Genomic DNA, 27,563 nt, shown 5'->3' on the forward strand with positions numbered 1-27,563 from the left:
TTACAGTTTTACTATAAAGGACACATATCAGGAACCAGCCAAATGAAAAGATGCATAGGGAGAGGTGTGGGAAGTTTCCCAAATAGAAGCTTACGTGTCCTCAGGAACTCTTCACCTTCCAGGCACTTTGTTGAATGATTACCAACCAGGAAGATCACGTGAGCTTCCATGTCCAGAGTATTAACTGGGGTTCCATTATGTAGGCATAGTTAATTAAATCATTGGCCACATGGCTCAGCTCAATCTCCAGCCCCAATCTGCTCCCCAGAGGTGGGCCTGGTTATGTGGCTCAAAGCCTAAGCCCTCTAAACACATGGTTGGCTTTTCTGGCATGGCCAGCTTCCATTCTGAAATCATCTTGGGTCTTCCACGAGTCATCTTTTTAACGTAAACTCAGATGTATTCCCAGAGGCCCACCGTGAATAACAAAGACACTCCTATCACTTGGGAAATTCTAAGGATTGAGGGTACTTCCCAGGAACCAGAATCAAAGTCCAGTCGAATTCTTTATTACAGAGCATAAAGTTTACTGAATTGAACAGGTAGAAGGAGCAAGAAAAGCATTCAAGGAATCACGTGTCTAAAAAGAAAGGCAAGAATAGTCTGCGACTCTCATGGCATAGTAGGGAAACAGCCCCCAGCTGATTGGCTTTGCTATACAATAGTCCTCCTTTAGCTGAGGTTTCACTTTCTGTGGTTTCATTAACTGTAGGACAGTACAATAAGATATTTTGAGAGAGAGACCACATTCACATAACTTTTATTAAGTTGTTCTATTATTGTTAATCTCTTACTGTTTCTAGTTTATAAATTAAACTTTATATGTATATACAGAAAAAAACACAGTATATACATGGTTCGGTACTATATGCAGTTTCAGGTATCCACTGGGGGTCTTGGACTGTATTTTCAGCAGATAAGGGAAGACAACTGTATTGGAATGCACCAGCTTTGAGTCAAATAACCAGGGCTCTGAGTTTAGCTCCAATGTTCAAACACCTTCCTATTCCAGCAGCATCCGCCCTGATCCAGCATGGCGGCACGAGCTTCTGCCAGTTCACATCCTGGCTACACAGCAGGCGCCTTTCCGGAATCGCCCTCTGGGTAGATTCAATTTCTCCGGCGCCCTGTGATGACGCAAAAAAACCGGCGCGCGTCTTGTAAGCTGGCAGCCACGTTTGCGCAGGCGCAGCGCGTCCGCGGGTGGGCGGAACCGGTCGGGATGAGTGGCGGAGGGACAGAGACCCCTGTGGGTTGTGAGGCCGCCGCGGGCGGTGGCAGCAAGAAGAGGGACTCCCTGGGAACCGCGGGCTCAGCGCACCTCATTATCAAGGGTACGGAGTCTCAGAGCTGTAGTTCCTGGTGGATCCCAGCGTAGCCCCACCTCCCAGGCGGCGCCCTCTGACCCGGGCCGACCCCTGGCTCCCGGGCTGGCGCGCGTGCGTTTGTGCGGGGCGGGGGAGTCGTGGCCGGTCCCAGTCTTTTTCCCCGCGCCAGATGCGTCCCACTGCAGCCAACCAGCCTAACTCCTCGTGCTTCCCCACTTTCCTCTGCCGTAGCCTGAGCCATCAGGCCCGCCCCCGTCCATTCCCCAAGGTCAGGACCCCTGGGGGCAGAACCTCTGGGCAACCTCGCCACCGACGTGTAGGGTAAAGGGCACTGGACCTGGGCGGCGGGAGGCAGTCGCTTAGGAGTTGAGTGACTTCGGGTCATTGGCTTTGTCTACTCTCCTACCCGGTCTGTCCCTGGTGGTGCGAGGAGTAAGTGAGATACACTTATGAAAGCGCTCTATAACACCGTAAAGAGCCATTCACGTTTAGAAATGTACATGTGTCCTGTGTGCTTTGAGCTGGAAGAAGGTTACAACCTAGATTGTCACGGAACCGGCATTAGGTTTGATTCCTAAAGCTCACAACGCTGTTTCCTGCGGGAAAGTCTTTGACAGTTGAGTTGTAGTTCTTTATATATACGAGTTAGTTATGTACAGTGCTTGTATTCATTCGTGTTTTTTTCTGCTTGGCATACTTAAGAAGATATGTCCTAATAAAATTCACTAAAATAGACAATTGAAATCTGCCCATCGTATGTCTGCAAAAATGAAAAATTTGGAGAACATGAATGAACATGAATAAATAATACATATCCTTACTCAGATTTAATTTCTCAAAGAATTTTGAGATTTACATTTTAAACTACATAGTTGTAACTAAGAATCATAAACTGACTCACCAAAAGACTTAAATTTAGACCTTCATTTCTTAAAGACTTTTTCAGACTTATGAAAACGAGACTTTCAATGAACATTCACCACCCACTTTAATAAACAAAAGCCCCACTGTGTCTTGCTCTGATTGCACTCATTCTCCTCCCTCCTCTTAAGGTAGCCACTATCTGCAATTTGGTGTGTATTATTATGATGCATTTCTTTGTAGTTTTGTTGCTTCTATATGTCTCTATATCAAAAGGAAGTATTTTGAATATTTTAGAGGTTTATGTAAATGGCTTTAATCCTTCTGAAACTTGCTTTTTAATTATATTTATTATAAAATATGTATTACATTTTTTATTATATTTATGTTGATAAGTGTAAGTCTGGTGTATTTATTTTTAGTTGCTGATTTATAGAATTCCGCTGTATGAGTATGATGAAAGTGTTTCCCTTTTTTTCTTTTGATGTTATACCAGTGCTGTAATAAACATGTATAAATGGCCTTATTCATTTGTGCAAGAGTTTTCTAGGCTACACACCTATGTGTGAAAATGCTAGGTATACAGGTCTTCAACTTTATTAGCTATTGAAAGATTGTTCTGAAAAGTAGTTGTATCAGTGTACACATGAACTGGCAGTGGATGAGATTTCTTCTTAGTCCATAGTCTAAACTGGATTTTAACCTTCATATCTTCGTGGGGAAGGGAGAGAATAAAACAAGCTAGAGATTATGCCATTTACCATGGATTAACCCTGAATTTCATTTTATCTTTATAGATCTTGGAGAAATTCATTCAAGGCTTTTGGATCACAGACCAGTTATTCAAGGAGAAACTCGTTATTTTGTAAAAGAATTTGAGGTGAGTATTTAAACTTATTTTATAAAAGTACTTCCCTAATTGTTAGTGTGTTATTATACAGAAGAGAAATTCCCCAGTTTTAAAATCCGATTTCAGTTTATGTGTTCATAAAATATATGAAGTAAAAATTTTGAAAAATTATAAAAATGCTTGTTTCTAGTGGGATAAGTTCAGGACTAAACAGCAGGAGACATAAGTTCTGGTGCCTACTCTAGGGTATTTCATGTCTGTTGATCTTGGGTGTTTTTAATCTATAAAATGAGATATTGTGGGGAAAAAAAGGGATTTTAGAGATTGATGGGTCTGAGTTTTCCAGACCTCTTTTCTGTATTTTTTTTCCTCAATTGAGACATCAGTAGTCACTCAAGCAGTCAAATTAAAACCTGAGAGTTATCCTTGGCTATTTCCTTTCTTATAGGTTCCACATTCAGTGACCACATCTTCTAGATGTTACCTAGATGGTTACCTCGTAAATGTCCATTCTCTCTGACAGGTGTGCCTGCTTTATCAACCAAGTCAAATCCAGTTTTCACCCTGCTGCCAGAGGAATCTAACATTGTTTCACTTTTTTTTTTTTTTTTTTTTTTTTTGGGACGGAGTTTCGCTCTTGTTACCCAGGCTGGAGTGCAATGGCGCGATCTCGGCTCACCGCAACCTCTGCCTCCTGGGTTCAGGCAATTCTCCTGTCTCAGCCTCCTGAGTAGCTGGGATTACAGGCACGCGCTACCATGCCCAGCTAATTTTTTGTATTTTTAGTAGAGACGGGGTTTCACCGTGTTGACCAGGATGGTCTTGATCTCTTGACCTCGTGATCCACCCGCCTCAGCCTCCCAAAGTGCTGGGATTACAGGCTTGAGCCACCGCGCCCGGCGCCACATTGTTTCACTTTTTAAAACCCTTTGGTAATGTTTCTGTCAGCAGGATAAAGTCACAGCATTGTTCTATGACCTGGCCTCTGCTTTTCTAGCTTAACCACCTGCCACTCTTTACCTTACATGCTATATTCCAGCGATACTGATACACGAACATCCTGCTTCATACTACTGTAGCTTTGTACATGTATAATTGGTTCGCTGTGCTTTGAGCAGTAACTTCTCAAACTACTGTTGGGATGGTAAATGGTGTTACACAAACAATTCTGTGATTCTGTGTAAGTTGGAGTTTTTTTGCAAATGAGACTTACCAGTCAGAATGTATAAACATGCCGAAAGGAGAGAACCTTTTAATAAACCCAGTTGTTACAGGGCAGTCAAGATAGAGGGCTAGAGCTGTTGCATTAGATAGATAACCATTTCTGAGTGCAAAAGATGCTGTGACTCCCCCGGGCACAGTGGCTCACACCTGCAATCCCAGCACTTTGAAGGCCGAGGCAGGAAGATCATGAGGTCAGGAGTTCAAGACCACCCTGACCAACACGGTGACACCCTGTCTCTACTAAATATACAAAAATTAGCTAGGTGTGGTGGCTGGCACCTGTAATCCCAGCTGCTCCAGAGGCTGAGGCAGGAGAATCGCTTGAACCTGGGAGGCGGAGGTTGTAGTGAACCAAGATAGCACCATTGCACTACAGCCTGGGTGACAGAGCAAGACTTCATCTCAAAAAAAATAGAAATAAAAAGATGTTGTGACTCAAAAACTGCATAATACTTCACCGGGTATGTGCATCTTAGAATATTGTCTGGTACCTAGGAATTAACTAGGTAAATAACCAAGTTTCTTATACGTGTTAATGTATAACAGATTATACATGTTAACTGGCATGCATAATTGTTTCAGTTAATATGTTAATTAACGTGTATAATTGGGTCAATTAACATGTTGATTAACATGTTGATGTTAATTAACATATATGTTAATTAACATGTATAATTGGTTCATTGTTCATTAAGCAGTAAATTCCCACAATCTGATTATACCACATCATCATTTGAAAATTTTTGAAAAGTCTTTTTGATCTTTTTAATCATTTATTTATTTGTCATTATTATTTATTCTTATTTGAAATAAGACTAATGTGGGAGAAAATTATCCAGAGACTATTCCTTTACCATGCTGTGTCAAGATGATTACCAATTCCTTAGTAAGAAGAAAGTTTAGGCCAGGCGAGATGGCTCACGCCTGTAATCCCAGCACTTTGGGAGGCCGAGGTGGGCATTTTCACTTGAGGTCAGGAGTTTGAGACCAGCCTGGCCAACATGGCAAAGCCCTGTCCCTACTAAAAAAAAAAAATTTAAAAATGAGCCGAACGTGGTGGCATGTGCCTGTAGTCTCAGCTACTTGGGAGGCTGAGGTAGGAGATTCTCTTGAACTCAGGAGGTGGAGGTTGCAGTGAGCCGAGATCGGGCTGGTCTCAAAAAAAAAAAAAAAAGAAGAAGGAGGAAAAAGTGGAAATTTCTATACAAACTTGCTATAAGTTTTTTACAGCATGTTTTATAAATATGTTCTTAAAATTTGAGTTTTCCATGTATAGAGTGTGTATTTAGTTATTCTTAAATGTGGGAGCTATATTTTCTTCTTTTTACCTTACTTCAGCAACCATACTATCAACAAATGTACCTCCAAAACATCTTGAATTTCTCTACTTATCCTTCTTGCCACTACCCCCATCCCAACCCAGCTCACGGTCAGCCCTCACCTGGACATCTGCAGTAGGCTCCTACTTGATCTCCTGGATTTCAGTCTTTGTGAAATTACCTTTCCTTTATGGTAGCTAAATGGTGTGTAAATCTGATCAGACCACACCCTTGCTTAGCCTCCTCCCACTGTGGCTTTTCTTTACAGGGACAGTGCACTAGGGCTCCTTGGCTGTAGTGAAGAATCCTGGATGGTCTCTGACTTCTACTCGTCTCTCACACTTTATTGTACAAAACTCTTCACTCCTTGTGTTTCAGCCACAATGCTTCCTTTTTCTTTAACACATTACTATTGTTATAGCATCAGCAATTCCATCTTCCTAAAATGCTGCTACTTCTCATTATTCGCATGGCTCATTATTTTTGGTTTAGATTGCAGGTTAAATATCACCTCTGGCCCTTTAATCCGAAGCAGTCACCAGTACACTCTAGCATGTCACCCTAATTTACTTCTCTATGGAGCACTGTATTCATTTTCTAAGTCTGTATAATAATTTACCACAAATTTAACAAGGTCAAAACAGCTTGCAGTGTAGCAGCTGATTATATAAAGTCAAACAAAATGTGTTTAGCACTTATTTTATGTGAGGCGTAATATCAGGAACTGATGATATACCGGTTAACAAGACAGACATAGTCCTATCCTTCATTCTTATAGTGCTTTGAAGAATGGTCTTTATTATTGAAGAGTGGTCTCTGAAGGGCTGAAGAACATTTCATCAGCTAAGTTTGAGTTGCTTTTCTTGAAAAGTACTTGACCCAATCTTTTCACACAGTGACCAACACAAGACCAATTGGTCTTCCCTCCCCAATGGGTCTTCCCCAGGGTTTAGAGCAGCACAGTAACTTTCCTGTATCTCAGGCTCAACTGCCTTTTCTGTCTATTGCACACTAATATCTCCTCTCAAATTAGAAGGAAAAACCTCAACTTGTTTTAGAGGCTTTAGGTTTGAATATACATCTGCATTATTTATAATTCTTTTTTTTTTTTTTTTTTTTTTTGAGGCCAAGCTTCACTCTCGTTGCCTAGGCTAGAGTGCAGTGGCATGATCTTGGCTCACTGCAACCTCCGTTTCCCAGGTTCAAGTGATTTTCCTGCCTCAGTCTCCCAAGTAGGTGGGATTACAGGCATGCCCCACTATGCCCAGCTAATTTTCTAATTTTAGTAGAGACGGGGTTTCTTCATGTTAGTCAGGTTGGTCTCAAACTCCAGACCTCAGGTGATCCTCCTGCCTCAGCCTCCCAAAGTGCTGGGATTACAGGCATGAGCCACCATGCCCGGCCTATTTATACTTCTTTTCTGTCTTGGCTGAAACAGTGATACCAGATGTGGTCTTTGCCCAAAGTGGCATGGTTAGACAGAGAAGAGTGGTGAAGCAGAGCTGATGGTACCTTCCGGAAGCTTTATCTTTTCTGTACCATTTAAATATAGGTCAGTTTAGGAAAAACTGGCTAGCACTTAAAGCTCAAGTTGCTTATATGTTTAAAAAACTTAATGTCTATGGCAACAATGACCTTTTCCTTCATAAAATTTTATTTGTGAAAGAAGGGAATAAGTACCACATGGTGGCAGCATTACTTAAATTATTGATGCACTGTTAAGCTATTTTAAGGTCTCTGTTTGTTTTCGTTAGTATTTAAGGACAGTTGACTGTCTTTCTCCCGACTTTATCCAAACTGTTTTTCCCTTGATTCCAATGAACATTATGGACAGAGATTGCTAAGGATCTCACCTTTCAGGTGGAGTCCTTCCAATGAGTATTAATGTAATAGTGTCAGTGGGCAAAGGCCTTGTCCTCTGTGCCGCTGTCTTTCTAGCCTTACAGGAACTATTATGGCCTTTTGCGTGTGGAGCAGAGCAGAGACTCATGGTAGTCAACAAATATTTAGACATGCTTATAGAGTATATAGTCCTGTTAATTAACGTGTATAATTTAGTTTTTAGCAAACTTTATTCATGCAGTGCTTTATGGAATAGTTACTGAATACCTATGTATATCAGTAAAGAATGTATTTAGTTAATAGTGACAGATATCTGAAAAATAGTGGATTTAACAAGCGTGTAATTTTCTATCACAATAATGCAGAGTTTAGAGTTAGCTTAGGGCTGGACTGGTGGCTCTGTGATGTCAGCTTTTTCTTCCAGTTTTACCTTCTATCCTCCTGGGATTGTTGCCTTTGTCCTTATGCTTACAAGGTAGCTTTTTTTATTTTTGTTTTGAGACAGGGTCATGCTCTGTCACCCAGGCTGGAGTGCAGTGGCACGATCATGGCTTCCTGTAGCCTCGACCTCCTGGGTTCAGGCGGTCTTCTTCCTTCAGCCTCCCAGGTAACTGGGACCACAGTAACCTGTCCTCTGAATGCAGCTGCTGCATAGCTCCCCTCTCTGTTCTTAGTTGTCTTTGGCTTTGAATTGAGAGACCATTTTCTTGTACATGTAAATTAGTCTGCCATAAGGAATGTAGCAGTTTTCCCTATTCTCCCTTGATTCTTCCAGATTATAATGCCATGGCTGGCTAATTTTTTTTATTTTTATTTTTATAGAGACAGGGCCTCACTCTGTTGCCCGTGCTGGACTTGAACTCCTGGGCTCAATTGTTCCTCTCACCCCAGTCTCCAAAGTACTGGGATTATAAGCATGAGCCACCATTCTGGGCCTACAAGGTGACTTTTGGACCTCCAGCCATTACATGTGCATTTCATGTAGCTAAAAGGAAGGCAGATGGGAAACAGCTGGCAGTCTCTGTTACAGACATGTTACCACTCCAAATAAAATTTAGGTGTTGATAGCAAGAGAGAAGAGGATGAAGGCAAAGGAACCTGTCATACCAGACATGTAAAAATAAACAAGAAACAGTTCCTACCTCCGTGAAGTTTACCATTTAGGGAGAAGAAAGGCATGTAAACAAAGAATCATGATGATGTAATTATTATAATAAAATAAGTACAAAAAACTTGAGAGCCCAAAAGAGGAAACAACTCCAGAAGCAACTTCTAAAAGAGCTCAGGGAAATTTTCATAGAATGTGGGTAATGTTTGGACTGAAAGAAAAATAGGTGTTAGGAAAAATGAAGGAAATGTTGGTTAAAATTAGAGGCAAAAAGAGAAGTGTTTAATAGTGCAATAATTATAGGAGTTGAGAGGGATTGTTATAATTAATTCCAACATGAGTTAAATTGGTCAGGAGAAAATTCTTCAAAAGGCAGCACAAACAAGAATTTCACATGACATCCTGATTTCTTGTTTTTTAGTTAAGATTACTAGAGACACTGTCGGATTATTAAATATCAGGTTAAAACGTCATTTTATCAGACTATTCCATATAACACACTGTATGGTTTTAAATCTTGTGATTGAAAGAAAAATTTAAATGTTATCAGTCTCTTATTTTCTCCCTAATGCTATCAGTTTACATCAGAAACCAAGCTTTATGAGTGCTGAGCTTTGCTCTGAGAATTTTTATGCCAGAAACAATATGCATATATAAATAAACAAATGTTAGTTTGTATTCTCCCTTGTATGGTAAGTGTGGACAGTACCCCTCAGTTAAAAATACCAGCATAAAAACAAACGCATACCAGATGGTGAGTTTAAGGGAAGAGACTTTCTAACATCTTTTTTGTGTAACAGTGTCATGGGATGGTTTTTGTTCTTGTTTTTGTTTTTTTTTGAGACACAATTTCGTTCTTATTGCCCAGGCTGGAATGCAGTGGCATGATCTCAGCTTACTGCAACCTCTGCCTCCCGGGTTTAAGCGATTCTCCTGCGTCAGCCTCCCAAGTAGCTGGGATTACAGGCATATGCCACCATGCCCAGCTAATTTTTGTATTTTTAGTGCAGATGGGGTTTCACTATGTTGGTCAGGCTGGCCTTGAACTCCTGATCTCAGGTGATCCAACTGCCTTGGCCTCCCAAAGTGCTGATATTACAGGCATGAGCCACTGTGCCTGGCCTTTTCGTCTTTTAAATTAATTATTAATGGGCTGTTAGAGAGATATGGCTACTAATTCACTTACTATATGTAACTACCAGTTTGCCTACTACAATAAATAACCCTTTAAATAAGTGGTTCTTTACTTTAGTAGGGCATGGACTCCTTTAAGAATTTTTTTTCCCCAAAAAAATGCATAGAGAACATATGTATTCAATGTATTCAATTTGACTACAATTTCAGGAGCACCCTGGAACCCCAAAGCCCACCCATAGGCCCCAGAATAATAACTTGTCCTCTGAATGGAGCTGCATAGCTCCCCTCTCTGTTCTTAGTTGTGGTTGTCTTTGAATTGAGAGACCATTTTCTTGTACATGTAAATTAGTCTGCCATAAAGAATGAAGTAGTTTCCTTGTAATCCTCCAGATTACAACGCCATCTGGAGAAGGTAGCGCGGCTGTGGCACAATTTTATGTTTTGCTTTTTTCTCTTTGAATATGTCTAAAAACAGTGCATTTAGCATAACAAAGCCAATCTACATCTGTAATTAAACCAGGTGATGGTATCCCCATGATACCAATGGCCAGGTCACCAACAGCTAAAAGGCTTCTGTGGTATCAGAACTGCCAGAGGGAGTGGAAAGAATGCAGAGGGACTTGTGAGAGCCTTAATTAAGTGCTAGACAACCTCAGAATTCCCACCAGATATATTTGGGAAGCCTGATGGGTGTTTTAGTCTGTTTTGTGATGCTATAACAGAAAACCTGAAACCGAGTAATTTATAATGAGGAGAAATGTATTTGGCTGACAGTTCTGGGGGCTGGGAAGTCATCAAGGGGGTTCATCTGGTGAGTGCCTTCTGACTGTGTCATCCTATGGTGGGAGGCAGAAGGCAAAAAAAGTTGAGGACTGAACTTACCTACTAACAAGGAACCCATTCTTTTGATAATGGCATTAATCCATTCATGAGGGCACATCCCTCATGAACTAATCACCTCTCCTTAAGGCCCCACCTCCCAACACTGTGGCATTGGGCATTGTGTTTCCAGCACATAGGTTTGGGGGATACATTCAAACCATAGCAATGGGCCATTTGGAGAGCAGCAGCAGAAACTCAGAGGTGACTTCACAGGCTCCAACTTAGGAGTGGGTGCTAGGGGGCTGTAGGAAAGCCTAATGGTGCCGAAGCAGTCCGAGACTTTGTTACTCCCAAACCAAAACACTCTTTCACAATCATGTTTTGCACTGTAGAGAAACTTTAGGAAACTGTACACTTTGAGAAACAGTCAAAAAGGGAGTTCTACAACTCTGAAGTTAAAAAGGCTGTTCTGACCACCCCTCCCTTTTAAAATAGTACAAAACTAATTTCACTGAAAACTGAGCAAAAGTCAAATTCCACACAATTTATTAGAGGATAAAGAACTGAATAATACTCCTCAAGGAAATAAGAAAGATTTGACCACACAAAAAATAAAACTATAACCTAATATTTTATTTCACATACTTTTTGAGTTAGAGTCTCACTCTTCTCACAGGCTGGAATGCAGTAGTGCAATCTCGGCTCACTACAACCTTCACCTCCCGGTTCAAGCGATTCTCCTGCCTCAGCCTCTTGAGTAGCTCGGATTACAGGCACATGCCACCACACCCGGCTGATTTTTGTATTTCTTAGTAGAAACAGGGTTTCACCATGTTGGCCAGGCTGATCTTGAACTCATGACCTCAGGTGATCCACCCGCCTCACCTCCCCAAAGTACTGGGATTACAGCCATGAGCCACCATGCTCAACCAAACTAGTATTTTAACATGAGCTCCAGGAGCATAAGAAAATTATAGAAACAAGGAAAGAACAATATAACTCATAAAAGGAAAAACTCAGAAATGATCAGGTAAAATAGAAACAGCAAAAATAAAAGGTAAGGTGAAATAGTTCAGGAAAAAGAAATTTAAAGACATTTCATAAATGAAAGCTAAACTAAAAGGAACACAAGTAAATAAATAACTGAATTGACCTTAAGTGAAGTTGAAAATTGAAATGAAAAATTGAAATATGTGTGATAATGAGTTGCTAGATTAGAAAACTAAAGCAATATAATAAATATATAAATACGAAAACTAGAAGTAAAAAAAACAAACCTTCTTGAAGTAAAATACTACTAAAATTATATTGAAGGGCACACTACAATCAGGGAAAGTAACCCAGAATAGATGACACTGAGATAGTTACCAATACATCTATTAGACTTTATAGAAAAAAGTCCTTTGGGCATCCAGACACAATGGCTAAGTCTTTTATAAGGGGCAAGAAAACACAGTAGTTAACAGATGTATACTATTTCATGCCAGAAGACAATGGAATAACAGCCAGGGATTTTATATCCAGCCAAACTGACTCCCAGGTACAGGAACCACACACACTTAGGTCATGCAAGGACTCTGGGGTGATTGTTCCAATGACCCTTTCCTAAGGAAAGAATTTCAGCCAAGCAAAATGATTAGAGAGGCTTCTACCTAACAACAGTTGGTAAGCATTCAATGCACATTTACTTACAGAATGATGAATAAACCATAAAGGCAGACAGTGTAATATCCAGTGGCTCTATGCTCTGACTGTGAAGATATAGTATAATTCTTAGAAAATAGAAGGAGATGGTGAGGGCATGTGAAATTAGGATTTCCTTACTGATTGCCTGTAAATATTAACTGGAAGTAAAAGGATGCTATTTCAAACTGGATCCCAAAAAGGAGGGAAAAGCTGGGAAAAAATAAGATTATCACCTAGTATTAATATTGCGATAAACAATCACCAAAAAGTGACGGTATTACATACAAAGGTATCATATGAAGTATAGTTTGCGTGTCCCTAATCAAAAATTCCAAAATCCAGAATGTTTCAATGAGCACTTTCTTTGAGCATCATATTAGCACTCAAAAAGTTTTGGATTTTGGAGCATTTCATATTTTGGATTTTCGGGTTAAGGATACTTGATCTGTATTAGTGTAAACATAACCATGAGAACAAGAATACCAACTTTTCTAAATACTGAAAGATATACCAAAAAGAGAGAACAAAAACCACATAAAGATCTTATATATATATATATATATTAGGTGTGTGTGTTTATAAATTTGACTCATGAAGTGAAATAAGAAAAGTATGTATATCATATTTTTGTTTAAAAAAGGGAATTTTGGCTGGGCACGGTGGCTCATGCCTCTAATCCCAGCACTTTGGGAGACCGAGGCAGGTGGATCATCTTAGGTCAGGAGTTCAAAACCAGCCTGGTCAACATGATGAAGCCCCATCTCTACTAAAAATACAAAAAATTAGCTGGGCGTGGTGGTGCATGCCTGTAATCCCAGCTACTCAGGAGGCTGAGGTAGGAGAATTGCTTGAACCTGGGAGGTGGAGGTTGCAGTGAGCTGAGATCGTGCCGTTGCACTCCAGCCTGGGCAACAAGAGTGAAACTCCATCTTAAAAAAAAGGAATTAAAAAATATATGTAATATATTGGTATATTTCAGAAATACTGTGGGTCTGGTTACAGGCCTCAGCAATGAAGTGAATATTGCAATAAAGCAAGGTAAACAAATTTCTTGGGTACCCAGTTAATAGAAAAGTATGTTTATATTATACCGTAGTCTATTAAGTGTGCAGTAGCATCATGTCAAAAAAACAATGTACATACCTTAATTAAAAAATACTTTCTTGCTAAGGCTGGTAATCATCTGAGCCTTCAGCAAGTCATAATCTTTTTGTTAATGGAGAACCTTGTTTCGATGTTGATGACTGCTGACTGATCAGGGTGGTGGTTGCTGAAGGTTGGGATAGCTGTGGCAATTTCTTAAAATAAGACAGCAATGAAGTTTCCCACATCAATAGACTCTTCCTTCTACAAAGATTTCTCTGTAGTATGAGATGCTGCTTGGTAGCATTTTACCCACAATTGAAGTTTTTTCAAAATTTCAGTCCTCTCAAACCCTGCTGCTGCTTTGTTAATTAAGCCTGTGATATTCTGAACCTTTTATTGTCGTATTAATAGTGTTCACAGCATTCTCTACGTGTCTAAGTGTAATCATTTCTAGCTTTTGATTAAGATGAGAGTTGTGCGACTCTTACTTTACTCGAACATGTAGAAGCCATTGTAGGGTTATTAATTGGCCTAATTTCACCAGAAGTAGATTCCATATCAAGGAACTGCATTCTTGCTCATCCGTAAGAAGCAACTCCTCATCTGTTCAAGTTTTATTATGAGATTGCAGCAATTCTGTCATATCTTCAGGCTCCACTTCTAATTGTTTTGCCTTTTCCACCTCATCTGTAATGGTTTCCTCAGCTGAAATCTAGAACCCCTAAAGTCATCCATGACGGTTGAAATCAACTTTTTCCAGGCTCCTGTTAATGCTGATACTTTAACCTCTTCCCATGAATCATTAATGTTCTTAATGACATCTAGAATGGTGAATCCTTTCCAGAAGATTTTCAGTTTATTTTGCCCAGATCCATCAGTGAAATCACTGTGGCAGCTATTAAGAATATTATTTCTTAAATAATAAGTGTTGAATGTCAAAATGATTCCTTAATCCATGGCTGTAGAAAGGATATTGTATTAGCAGACATGAAAACAACATTTATCTTCTTGTATATCTCCATCAGAGCTCTAGGGTAACCAGGTGCATTATCATTGAGCAGTAATATTTTGAGAGGAGTCTTTTTATCTGAGCAGTAGGTCTCAACAGTGGGCTTCAGTAAACCATACTGTAAATAGATGTGCTGTCATCCAGGTTTTGTTGTTCGTTTTGTAAAGCACAGGCAGAGTAGATTTAGCATAAGTTTTTAGGGCCCGAGGATTTTTGGAATGGTCACTGGCTTCAACTTTAAGTCACCAGCTTCATTAACCCCTAACAAGAGTTAGCTCATCCTTTGAAGCTCTGAAGCCAGGCGTTGACTTCTCCTCTCAAGCCATGAAAGTCCTAGGTGGCATCTTCTGCTAACAGCAGGCTGTTTCATATACATTGAAAATCTGTTGTTTAGTGTAGCCACCTATGAATCATTAATGTTCATGATTCATTAATGTTCAATTGGTGACAATGATCTTAGCTAGATCTTGCAGTCTATATTAGCACTTGCAGCTTCACTTTGTACTTGTATGTTATGGAGATGGTGTCTTTCCTTAAATCTCATGAACCAGCCTCTGCTGTCTTGGCTTCAAACCTTCTGAAGCTTCCTCACCTCTCTCAACCTTCATAGAATTGAATAGAATTAAGGACTTCCTCTGGATTATGCCTTGGCTTAAGGTAATCTTGTGGCTGGTTTCATTTTCTATCCAGACCACTCAGACTTTCTCCTTATTAACGGCCTAAAGGTTGTTTCACTTTCTTATCATTCATATGTTCAGTGAAATAACATTTTAAATTTCCTTCAAGAATGTTTCTTTTCCACCAGGCACAGTGACTCACACCTGTAATCCCAGCACTTTGGGAGGCCAAGGCAGGTGGATCACCTGAGGTCATGGTGGCACATGCCTGTATCCCAGCTACCCAGGAGGCTGAGGCATGAGAATCACTTGAACCCAGGTGGCAAATGTTGGGGGAAAAAAATGTTTCTTTTCCATTCTCATCTTGGCTAAATATCTGGTGCAAAAGGCTTCATGTTCATCCTGTTTTGGCTTTTAACATGTCTTCCTCACTAAGTGTAATCATTTCCAGCTTTTGATTAAAGTCAGAGATGTATGACTCTTTCTTTACTTGAACACTTAGAGGCCATTGTGGGGTTATTAATTGGCCTAATTTCAGTGTGTCTTGGGGAATACGGAAGCGTAAGGAGAGGGAAAGAGATGGGGCAAAGGCTGGTCGGTGGAGCAGTCAGAACAAACCCAACATTTATAGATGAAGTTCATGGTCTTACATGACTGTGGTTTGTGGTACCTCAAAACTATGACGACAGTAACATCAAAGATCACTGATCACAGATCACTGTAACAGGTGTGATAGTAATGAAAACTTGTGAAATATTATGAGAATTACCCAAATGTGACACAGGGACACAAATGCTGAGGAAAAATGGCGCCAGTAGGCGTGCTTGAAACAGGGTTGCACAAACCTTCAATTTGTAAAAAAAAAAAAACAAAAAAAAAAACCCACATAGTATCTGTGAGGCATAGTAAAGTAAGGTATGCTTGTGTACACTTAGAAGTATATACATTGGACAGTCACGGTGGCTCACCCCTATAATCCCAGCACTTTGGGAGCCTGAGGTACATGGATTGCTTGAGCTCAGAAGTTTGAGACTAGTCTTGGGAAACATAATGAAACCCTGTCTCAACAAAAAATACAAAAATTAGCTGTGAATAGTGGCTCATGCCTGTTCTCTCAGTTACTTGGAGGCTGAAGCAGGAAGATCTCTTGAGCCCAGGAAGTGGTGGTTGCAATGAGCCAGGATCTCACCACTGTACTTGAGCCTGGGCAACAGAGTGAGACCCTATCAAAAAATATATATATACACACATTCACATGTGTACATTTATACATGCATGTGTATACTTAGCAGTGGTTAGTTAAATTGTTAATAATTACCTAAAGGGAAAGCTATGGGGGAAATGGGGTGCAAAGGATAGGAGTAGAAGCTAGACTTCTTTGAATATATTTTGTTTTACAGATATAGATTTAAGGCACAAGCCTATGTTTTTGGATAGTGACATTGCTACTCAGAGAGAAATTGTTCCATGCAGTTTCAAGGCACAGTGATTTGACTTTATATCCTAGTGAAATATACTTTCAAAACAATTTTTAAAAATCTTAAATTTTTTTTTTAGTAATTATTTTGTTGATGCTAGTATTGGTATTATTATTTGCTTGAATCAGTGATAAAACAATTATGTTGGTGTTTTGATAACTGGAAAGAAACAGATAAGACCGAAGAGCGTAATTAGAAATTCTGTGGTCTTGAATTTGACTATCAGTATGAACTCAAGATATATCTATTCTTTTTAAAAATACATATTTCCTAGCCTTATTCACTGAAAAGTTAGAAACAGTGACCAACATAATAGCAGTGAGTAGCCCTTGTGCTCAGTCTCCAAATTCCATTTCTACACCCCAGTGGGAGTTAGACACCTGCTCATTCCAAGTCCTGAGCAGGAAATGCAGAGGGTGAACCTGGAGCATCAGGTCATGCCAGAAGCAAATGAAGTACTACAAAATACTAGAGCTTTGTCTGAAGCATTCCAGAGCCAGCTTGACTAGGCTCCCACTGGACAAAGCTGAGATCATCTGAGTACCAGTTATCTGGGCAAAAGACCTCACATTCCTCCTGTGAGAAATACTGCAATGGATTGAAAAACTTCAAATATCTTTAAATCTGTGTGTCATAGGGATATGTACAAACAGACAAAAAACCTCTTTTTACTCACCTTTAGTGGATACTAGGGAGCCAACTCATTGTTTTTGAAACTGGTAAATAAGGGGGAAAGAATCAAGTGTTTTATTTTGCCTTTTGTATGTGAACATTCCTCAGAGTAACAAAGTAGTCGATGGAGGCAGTTTCTCTTCATAGAGTATTTCTGCTAGTAAACAAAGACAGAATGCTACCAAGATGCTCTCGAGAGTATACAACTCATATCTGAAACATTATTGTGAACAGAAAACAGAACCCTGAATTTTATCAGGGCTTTAGTTCTAAGGACTAATTTACAGGAAGGAGAAGAGACAAAGGAGTATGTTAAATTACACCATGGGGATTCATTCAGCAAACAACAGACTGTGGGAAACTGTGCAGAACAAATGACTCACTTTTTTCCAACAAATTGCAAGGGAAAACAGTGAAAGGGGAAAGCTATTGGTTAAAAAGGACTTAAGAAACATATTAAAATTGTAGTATATAAAACTTGTTTAGGTTGTGGTTCAAACAAACGGGGATAAAAAAAGCATAGGACATTTGAAGGAATGTGAACACTACTTTGATATTTCATGATATTAAAAGATTGTTGGCCAAGCGTGGTCAACAAATGTCTTTTATAGAGACATGGGACAACGCTGTCTCTAAAAAAAATACAAAAATTAGTTAAGTATCATAATGTGTGCCTGTAGTCCCAGCTACTTGGAAGGCTGAGGTAGGAGGATCACTTGAGCCAGGGAGGCAGAGGTTGTAGTGAGCTGAGATCATGCTATTGCACTCCAGCCTGGAAAACAGAGACAGACTCTGTCTCACAAAAAAAAAAATTACTATGTGTGTATGTGTGTGTGAGAGAGTCTTGCCATATTATTTATGGCGAGTCTTGTGTTTTAAAGATACTAATATATGTTGAGACCAAGCATGATGGCTCATGCGTATAATTCCAGCACTTTGGGAGTACAGGGTGGGAAGGTTGCTTGAGCCCAGGAGTTTTAGGCCAGCCTGGACAACAAAGTAAGACCCTTGTCTTTGCAAAAAAAAAATTAAAAAAAGAAAAAAAGAGCGAGGCGTGGTGTGCGCCAGTAGTTCCAGCTAGCTGGAGGCTGAGGCAGGAGGATTGCTTCAGCCCAGGAGTTCAAGGCTGCAGTAGCCATGATCACATCGCTGCACTCCAGTTCACATCACTGCACTTCAGCAGTGGTGTGATCTCAGCAACAGAACAAGATGCTGTCTCTACAACAACAAATAAAAAAGATACAGATTGAAATATTTACAGTTGAAATGATATACTTTCTAGGATTTGCTTCAAAATAATCTAGAGGGGGATGAGTTGTGGAGCATTATGGCGGGGGAAATCAGTCATGAGAATTGCTGAAGTATATGAGAGTTCATTATATTATTCTCTCACAACTTTTTTGTAAGTTGTTAATTTTTATTATTCGAAAATTAGAAAAAGTAAGAAGCTGGCCATATAAGAATGGCTCAAAAAAAGATAAAAAACCTCAGTAACATAACTAACCTATTATTTTTTCATAGTCAAGTTTACCACTCCTTTTTATAGTAAACTTTTTGTTTTGTATTAATTTTAGATTTGTAGAAAAATTGCAAAGATAGTACAGAGAATTCCCATATACCCCTGGATTAGTTTGTTTTCATGCTGCTGATAAAGACATACCCAAGACTGGGAAGAAAAAGAGGTTTAATTGGACTTACAGTTCTACATGGCTGGGGAGACCTCAGAATCATGCGGGAGGCTAAAGCCACTTCTTACATGGCGGCAGCAATGTAAGAGAAAGAAGCAAAAGCAGAAACCCATGATAAGCCCATCAGATCCCATGAGACTTATTCCCTGTCATGAAAATAATATGGAAAATACCGGCCCCCATGATTTAATTACTTCCCCCTGGGTCCCTCCCACAACACATGGGAATTCTGGGAGATACAATTCAAGTTGAGATTTGGGTGAGGATACAGCCAAACCATATCATTCTGTCCCTGGCCCCTCCAATTCTCACATCCTCACATTTCAAAACCAATCATCCCTTCCCAGTGGTCCCCCAGAGTCTTAACTCATTTTAGCATTAATCCCAAAAGTCCACAGTCCAAAGTCTCATCTGAGACAAGGCAAGTCCCTTCCATCTATGAGCCTGTAGAATCAAAAGCAAGCTAGTTACTTTCTAGATACAGTGGGGGTACAGGTATTGGGTAAATACAGCCATTCCAAATGGGAGAAATTGGCCAAAACAAAGTGGTTACCAGCCCTATGCAAGTTCAAAATCCAGCAGGGCAGTCAAATTTTAAAGCTCCAAAATGATCTCCTTTGACTTCAGGTCTCACATCCAGGTCACGCTGATTCAAGAGGTGAGTTCCCATGGTCTTGGGACACTCCACCCTGTTGATTTTCAGGGTACACCTTCCCTCCTGGCTGCTTTCACAGGCTGGCGTTGAGTTTCTTTGGCTTTTCCAGGTGCATGGTGCAAGCTGTCTGGAGGACGGTGGCCCTCTTCTCATAGCTCCACTAGGCAGTGCCCCAGCAGGGACTCTGTGTGGGAGCTCCGACCCCACATTTCCTTTCCACACTGCCCTAGCAGAGGTTCTCCATGATGGCCCTGCCCCTGCAGCAAACTTTTGCCTCGGTATCCAGGCATTTCCATACATCTTCTAAAATCTAGGCAGAGATTCTCAAACTTCAGTTTTTGACTTCTGTGTACTCACAGGGTCAACATCACATGGAAACTGACAAGGCATGGGGCTTCCACCCTCTGAAGCCACAACCTAAGCTGTACGTTGGCCACTTTCAGCCACAACTGGAGTGGCTGGGACACAGGGCACCAAGTCCCTAGGCTTCACACAGCACAGGGGCAATGGACCTGGCCCACATAACCACTTTTTCCTCCTAGGCCTCTGGGCCTATGATAGGAGGGCCAGCCATGAAGGCCTCTGACATGCCCTGGAGACATTTTCCCCATTGTCTTGGGAATTAACGTTTGGCTCCTTGTTACTTATGCAAGTTTCTGTAGCTGGCTTGATTTCTTCTCAGAAAATGAAATTTTCTTTTCTATTGCGTTTTCAGGCTGCAGATTTTCTAAACTTTCATGCTCTTCTTGCCTTATAAAACTGAATGCCTTTTACAGCACCCAAGTCACCTCTTGAATGCTTTACTGCTTAGAAATTTCTTCTGCCAGTTACCCTAAATCCTCTCTCTCAAGTTCAGAGTTCCACAAATCTCTAGGGCAGGGACAAAATGCCACCAGCCTTTGAGCTAAAGCACAGCAAGAGTGACCTTTGCTCCAGTTCCCAACAAGTTTCTCATCTCCATCTGAGACCACCTCAGCCTGGACCTTATTGTTCATATTACTATCAGCATATCTGTCAATGCCATTCAGCAAGTCTCTAGGAAGTTCCAAACTTTCTTACATTTTCCTGTCTTCTGAGCCCTCCAAACTGTTCCAACCTCTGCCTCAGTTCCAAAGTCACTCCCACATTTTCTGGTATTTTTTCAGCAATGCCCCACTTTACTAGTACCAATTTATTGTTTTAGTCTGTTTTCACTCTGCTGATAAAGATATATGCAAGACTGGGAAGAAAAAGGTTTAATTGGACCTACAGTTCTACACATCTGGGGAGGCCTCGGAATCATGGCGGGGGTGAAAGGCACTTGTTACATGTTAGTGACAAGAGAAAATGAGGAAGAAGCAAAAATGGAAACCTCTGATAAACCCATCAGATCTTGTGAGACTTAATCACTATCATGAGAAAAGTATGGGAAAGACTGGCCCCACCTGGATTCAGTTACCTCCCCCTAGGTCCTTCCCACAGCATGTGGAAATTCTGGAAGATACAATTCAAGTTACTTGGGTGGGGACACAGTCAAACCGTATCAACACCTTACCCAATTTCTTTCATTATTTAATTTCTTATATTACCATGCTATATTTGTAAAAACTAAGAAACCAACATCGATACATTACTGTTAATGAAACACCAGACTTTATTTGAATTTTACCAGTCTTTCTATTGTAGTCCCCTTTCTATTTCAGAATCTAATCTGGGGTACCACATTGCATTGAATTATCATGCCCCCTTAGTCTTCTTTGGGCTGTGACAGTTTTTCAGCCTTTCCTTATTTTTTTTTTTTTGACCTTTACATAAGTCTTGAGTACTTGGCTATGTATCCAATCTGAGTTTATCTATTGTTTTTCTCATGACTAGACTGGGGTTTTGGGTATTGGGAAAGAATACCACAAAGGTGTAGTACCCGTATCACATTACGTCAGGGAGCGCATGCTATCAGCACACCACTGATGATGTGAACCTTCTTGGCCTGGTTGAGGTATTATTGCATTTGCTGATTTTCTCTACTATAATGTTAATATTTTTCTCTTTCCCTGTTCTATTCTTTGAAAGCAAGTTACTAAGTATAGCCCACTCTTATTTTGGGCAGGGAGGGTGGTTTTGCTCTGCTTTCTGGAATGGAGATGTTTTCAGGGTTCCTAAGACCACCTGCAGGTTTAGTGATTCACTAGAAGAACTCACAGGGATCAGCATAAGGCCATACTTGTGGCAAGCTTTTTTATGGCAAAAGAATACCTGGCAAAAGAATTCCAAGCAAAATCAACAAAGGGAAAAGGTGCTTGGGAAGCAGTCAGGAGGAACTCAGGTAGAAGCTTCCAAGAGTCCTCCCTCAGTGGAGTCACACAGGATGCACGGAATTCCCCTTATGACAGGTTGTGACAACACATGTAAAGTGTAATCTTATAGTGAAGCTTGCCTGAGCCTAGGAGTCCAGGGGTTTTCCTGGGGGCTGGTCAGGGAGGCATCCTCTGCCTAGCATGCCCAACATTTTCAGACTTCCAGAAGGAAAGAGGTATTCAACATTAATCACATTGTTTGCATAAACCAGGGGTGTCCAGTCTTTTTGCTTTCCTGGTCCACACTGGAAGAAGAATTGTCTTGGGCCATACATAAGATACACTAACAGTAACAATAGCCGATGGAAGAATTGTCCTGGGCCACACATAAAATACACAAACAGTAACAATAACTGAGGACCTAAAAAAGAAAAAATCACAAAAATATCTCATAATGTTTTAAGGAAGTTTACGAACGTGTGTTGGGCCAAATTCAAAGCCATCTTGGGCCGCATGCAGCCCATCTGCCGTGGGTTGGGCAAACTTGGTGTAAACCGTTTAGGCACAGTGACCTACTTTTATAATTTATGGAAGGGTTTTATATCAACGTAGGGAACTGTTTACTACTCAGGTTTCCAGCCCCTAGCGAGGGCCAACCTTATGAGGAGGCCTTATTAATGATAATAGTCTCAGGCCTTCAGTGTTCTTTTCTACATAGAGAAGTATTTAGATAGTACTTTCACTACCCATTTTTATTTTGAGGAAAAAAAAAGAAATCAGATAAAAAATATAGCACATAATAGTATAAGCTATATGATAGTAAGAATGACAAAATGAAATTTAAGATCAGGTAGGGGTGTTTAATTTCCTTCTAATAAGACATGGCAGTCTGGGCTATTTTTCTTGTTCTTTTAGTATTTTTCTTGCCAGTTTTTAAAAATTGCTATAAAATATTACTCATATTGCAACTTTTGGTGCTCCAAAAGCATCTCATAATTTTAAAAATGCCTCCAGGTTGTAAGTAATTTATTGCCAAATAATTAGAAGAAGGCTGCATAAATTTTCAGTAATAAGTCATAACCTAACAACCAAAACCTGGGTGGATAAGATTTAAGACACAATATGGCTGGGTACAGTGGCTCACGCCTATAATTCCTGCACTTTGGGAGGCTGAGGTGGGCGGATCACCTGAAGTCAGGAGTTTGAGACCAGCCTGACCAATATGGTGAAACCCCCTCTCTTCTAAAAAAATAAATAATAATAATAAAATACAGGAGGCTGAGGCAGGAGAATCGCTTGAACCCGGGAGGTGGAGGTTGTAGTGAGCTGAGATTTTGCTACTGTACTCCAGCCTGGCTGACACAGTGAGACTTTGTCTCAGAAAGAAACTACAGTATTTATTAGTCATTTACTTTCTTTTAATAGGAAAAACGTGGTCTTCGAGAAATGCGAGTTCTTGAAAATTTGAAGAATATGATCCATGAAGCAAATGAACATACTCTTCCCAGATGTAGAGATACAATGCGGGACAATCTGAACCAAGTTCTCCAGAGATGTGAGCCAGCAACTTTTTTTTTTTTATTATTGCTTTTCATTTGAAATGAATGCTACACCAAAATATATTTCCTTGAGTATTAATTATGGTGGGAGGTGGAGAGGGAAAGTTCTTAACCTGGATACATGAGAGGGAGGCCCAGTTACAGAGAAAGTAGTTTTCTAGTGATTAATGTGTGTTGGCATTGATGTTAAAAGCATTAATCTCCAAAGCAAGATGTGAGCATCTGTGGTACACGAGACAAACTGTTTAGTATATGAGAAAGTCAAAACATTTTTCACCTATTTTTACAGTTTGATTTTTTTTTTGAGACATAGTCTCACTCTGTCTCCCGGGCTGGAGGACAGTGGTGCAATCTTGGCTCACTACAACCTCTGTCTCCCAGAGTCAAGTGATTCTTGTGCCTCAGCCTCCTGAGTAGCTGGACTACAGACATGCACCACCACGCTTGGCTAATTTTTGTATTTTTAGTAGAGATGGGGTTTCGCCATGTTGGCCAGGCTGGTCACAAACTACTGGTCTCAAGTGATCCACCTGCCTCAGCCTCCCAAAGTGCTGGGATTTTTTACAGGCATGAGCCACCACACTTGGCCTATTTTTACAAAAAGTTTTATCTGTAAAAAACAAATTTGAGGCTGGGTCCCGTAATCAAGGCTGTAATCCCAACACTTTGGGAGGCTGAGGTGGAATCACGAGGTCGGGAGTTTGAGACCAGCCTGGCTAATAAGGTGAAACCCTGTCTCTACGAAAAATACAAAAATTAGCAGGGCATAGTGGTGCACGCCTGTAGTCCCAGCGACTTGGGAGGCTGAGGTGGAAGAATTGCTTGAACACCAGGAGGCAGAGGTGGCAGTGAGCTGAGATTGGACCACTGCACTGCAGCCTGGGTGACAGCGAAACTCCATCTCATTTTTTTGATTACCAGGAACTGGGAAGATCTGAGATGATCTTTTTCACATAGGGGACTAGAGGTTTTAGCTTTATTCAGAAAATAATCCTTTCATAAATGTTTACATTTTATCACATTTTTTCATTAAGTAAAGTATATGAATGTGGAGAGATGGTTGATCAAAATGAATATATTATTAATATTTTTAGTATCAAATCATAACGAGTAAATTCAAGTTTATTAGTAACTGATTTAGAAATTGTAAGTATTCCAGAAACTCAAGATTTATACTGCCAATATTCAGTTCATCCAAGTGATGTGCAAGAAAAAATTCAGGAGCAACAAGTGGGGATAACACTGGTAAATAATGATGGGTTACTGAAGTGTAAAATGGAACAGATCTTTCTCAAGGGAAAAAAAGCTGAAAAAAACAAAACAAAACAAAACAAAAAACCACACACAAACTGACCTCAGTAGAATGGCTGGTGAAGAAGGGCAGCAGAGAGACCTTGGTGAATAGCTGAATTAAATGTCTTTCTGTCCAAGTTGAAGTTAATGGTCTCGTGTACTCTAATGCTGAAAGGAGGTTGGAGAAGATAGATCTCCCAGATCACGTTTGGTGTCTCTGAGTGGAAGAGCAGAAGTATAAAACTGGCTTTTAGGCTTTTGCATTTTATGACAGACATGCCCTCGTTTGTTCATAGACACATCCTTAACCCTGTCAGACATTCTAATTGGCATGCTAAAAGGAAAACTCCAATAGTTATCAGTAAGAATTGTTTATGTATGAGGCTGTATGCGTGGCTCACGCCTGTAATCCTAGCACTTTGGGAGGCCAATGTGAGTGGATCATCTGAGGTTAGCAGTTCAAGATTAGCCTGGCCAACATGGTGAAACCCTCTCTCTACTAAAAATACAAAAATTAGCTGGGCGTGGTAGCAGGTGCTTGTAATCCCAGCTACTCAGAAGGCTGAGGCAGGAGAAGTACTTGAACCTGGGAGGTAGAGTTGCAGTGAGCCAAGATCGTGCCATTGAAATCCACCTGGGTAAAGTAAATGTTTATCATCTTCCCCACCTTGTAGTTGAGAAGACTGAAAGTTATATTGAACACTCCAGATTCTCCAGTAATAATTGGAGGAACTACCATGCCAGCCTAGTTCCTCTGCCTCCAGAGCTCAAGTTCCGCTTCAGGATGTTACTTCTACATATCTTTGAAGAGATAATAAGAAAAGTCTGCCTTTATTCCTAGATTATCACTTTTTCTTGGATTTCCTCCTACACTGCAGGCTCTTCCTTCTTAATCAACTTTGTGAGTTCCCACTTGTCATCCTCGACTTTTAAACTTAGGGTGCTCCCAGACTTGTTTCTGTGACTGCCTTCCTGTTTAAACTCGCTTGCTTGGTGAGCTCATACAGAATCACGTCTTTCGGTATCATCTGTATACCAATCAATAATTAAATTCCACATTGGTGTTTTTAGCCTAGTCCCATACCCCTGTATTCCCAACTTTTGTATGCAACTGCCTAGTCCACTTAGGTGTCCAGTAAGGGCTTCAGTATAACATGTCCAGAACTAAACCTCGGTGTTCTTCTCAATTCTGCTTTATCTCTGTCCCATTTCAGTGATGGCATCACCATTCACTTAGCTGCTCAGGCTGGAAAACCTGAACACCGCCTCCCCCTTCCTCTTTTATTCCTTTCTCTTCTACCCTCCCTCCCTTGCCTTCTCCTTCCCCATCCTCTGCTTTCTTTCTTCCTTCCTTTCTTGTCTCTTTCTTCCTCTCTCTCCCTCCCCTACAAGTATTTTATTAGTAAATCATTTTGGTTCAACTTTGAGAATATAGGCAGAATCTGACCATCCTGACCACGTCACCAACTGCTGCTTCCCTGGTTAAAGCTGCTGTTGTCTTCACTTGGATTGTTCTAGTAGCCCCATAACTCATCTCAGTGCTGCTTGTTTTTCCTCCCTATAGTCTGTTCTCCACATGGGAGCCTGAATAATCCTTTCCTGTAACTTAACTCTTGTCATTGCTGTATTCTGAATCACCTCATGTGGCTTAGATTAAAAGCTAGAGTTCTGTAATGGCCAAGACATTTCTACAAAATGGCCCCCACTCTGACTTTCATTTCCTACTATTTCTTTTTTCTTCACTTCATTCTAGCTACACTGGCCACCTTACCCTTCCTCTAATTGCCACCTCAGGGCCTTTGCACTTGCTGCTCCCTTGGAACACTTGTCTCTCAGATGTCCATATTCTCATTTCCTGTAGGTCTCTGCTCAGCTGTCAACCATGAGACCTTCCTTGGTTCTTCTGTAATGCTCATCCCCCTTCACTCTGGAATGCCCTCGCCTCCCTACTTTGCTTAGTTTTTCTCTGTAGCATTTATCGCAAGATGACATATTAATATTTATCTATTTATTGTTTGTCTTCCCAACTAAAATTTGAGTCCTGTAAGCTCAGGACTCTTTTTGTTGCTGTTGTTCACTGTGGTATCTCAGGCACCTAGAAGAGTGCCTGCTACTTAATAGCCACTTGGTAGTTATTTGTTCAGTGAAATGCATGAGTGAGCATTCAGCCAAAATCTGTTCCTAATGCCAGGGTGAAATTATTTTCTTTTGTATAAAGCTAATACTACATTTCCTTAGCTTTTTAAAAATAATTTTACTTTTGTATTGTTGTATAATGTACATGTTTTGGGGGTACTTATGGTAATTTAGTCCTTTCATATAATTTGTAAAGACCAAATACTGTAATTCATATATTCATCACCTTAAATATTTTTCTTTTCTATTTGATAAAAACATTCAAATTATTCTCTTCTTGCTATTTTCAATTATATAATAGATTATTGCAAGCTATAGTCACCCTACTGATGTGTCAAATATTAGGTCTTATTTCTTTATCAGACTATATATCCATTAATCAGCCTCTCTTCATGGCCTCCTCCTCACTATATTTCCTGGCCTCTGGTAACCACCAACCTACTCTCTATACTCATGAGATCCATTTCTTTAGCTCTCATATGAATGACAGTGTGCAGTGTTTGTCTTTCTGTGTGGTCTAGTTCCATGTTTCTGCAAATGATGGGATTTCATTCATTTTTATGGCTGAATAACATTCCGTTGTGTATATATACCACATTTTCTTACCCATTCATGAGAATTTAGGTTGGTTCCATATTTTGGCTAGTGCTGCAATAAACATGTGAGTGCAGATGTCTCTCTTCTTTTCTTTTAGATATATACCCAGTATTGTGGAATTACTGAATCATATGGTAGTTTTTTTTTAGTTTTTTGAGGAACTTCCAAATGGTTCCCTATGGTAGTTGTACTAATTTATATTCTGATCGACAGTGTACAAGAGTTTCCTTTTCTCCACATCCTTGCCAGCATCCATTATTCCTTGTCAAATAAAAGCCATTTTAACTAGAGTGAGATGCTATCTCACTGTGGTCTGATTTGTG

At 40.2% G+C, this 27,563-nt stretch overlaps 1 protein-coding gene and 1 long non-coding RNA gene across 5 annotated transcripts in view; one reads left to right on the forward strand and one right to left on the reverse strand.

Moving 5' to 3' along the window:
• Window positions 1-493: 493 nt before the first annotated feature.
• On the reverse strand, window positions 494-1,205 carry LOC116531300. Its single transcript, XR_004260358.1, has 2 exons — window positions 854-1,205; window positions 494-706 (listed from the first exon to the last, which is right to left on the reverse strand). It is a non-coding gene; the product is annotated as an uncharacterized LOC116531300 (long non-coding RNA).
• The window catches only part of BLOC1S5 (biogenesis of lysosomal organelles complex 1 subunit 5), a 57,337-nt gene continuing 30,936 nt past the window's right edge, over window positions 1,163-27,563 (forward strand). Inside the window, exons 1-3 of one of the 4 annotated variants that reach the window (XM_032250006.1) lie at window positions 1,171-1,334; window positions 2,987-3,069; window positions 23,081-23,210. In XM_032250006.1, coding sequence (XP_032105897.1) covers window positions 1,223-1,334; window positions 2,987-3,069; window positions 23,081-23,210 — 325 coding nt within the window. In that variant the 5' untranslated portion in view covers window positions 1,171-1,222. Of the gene's footprint in view, window positions 1,335-2,986; window positions 3,070-23,080; window positions 23,211-27,563 lie in introns of all 4 variants that reach the window. The other 3 variants (XM_032250007.1, XM_032250009.1, XM_032250008.1) reach the window with 3 other exon arrangements.

Source organism: Sapajus apella, unplaced genomic scaffold, assembly GCF_009761245.1.
Source record: "Sapajus apella isolate SASKATOON/1434 unplaced genomic scaffold, GSC_monkey_1.0 scaffold70, whole genome shotgun sequence".
NCBI classification, from domain to species: Eukaryota; Metazoa; Chordata; class Mammalia; order Primates; family Cebidae; genus Sapajus; species Sapajus apella.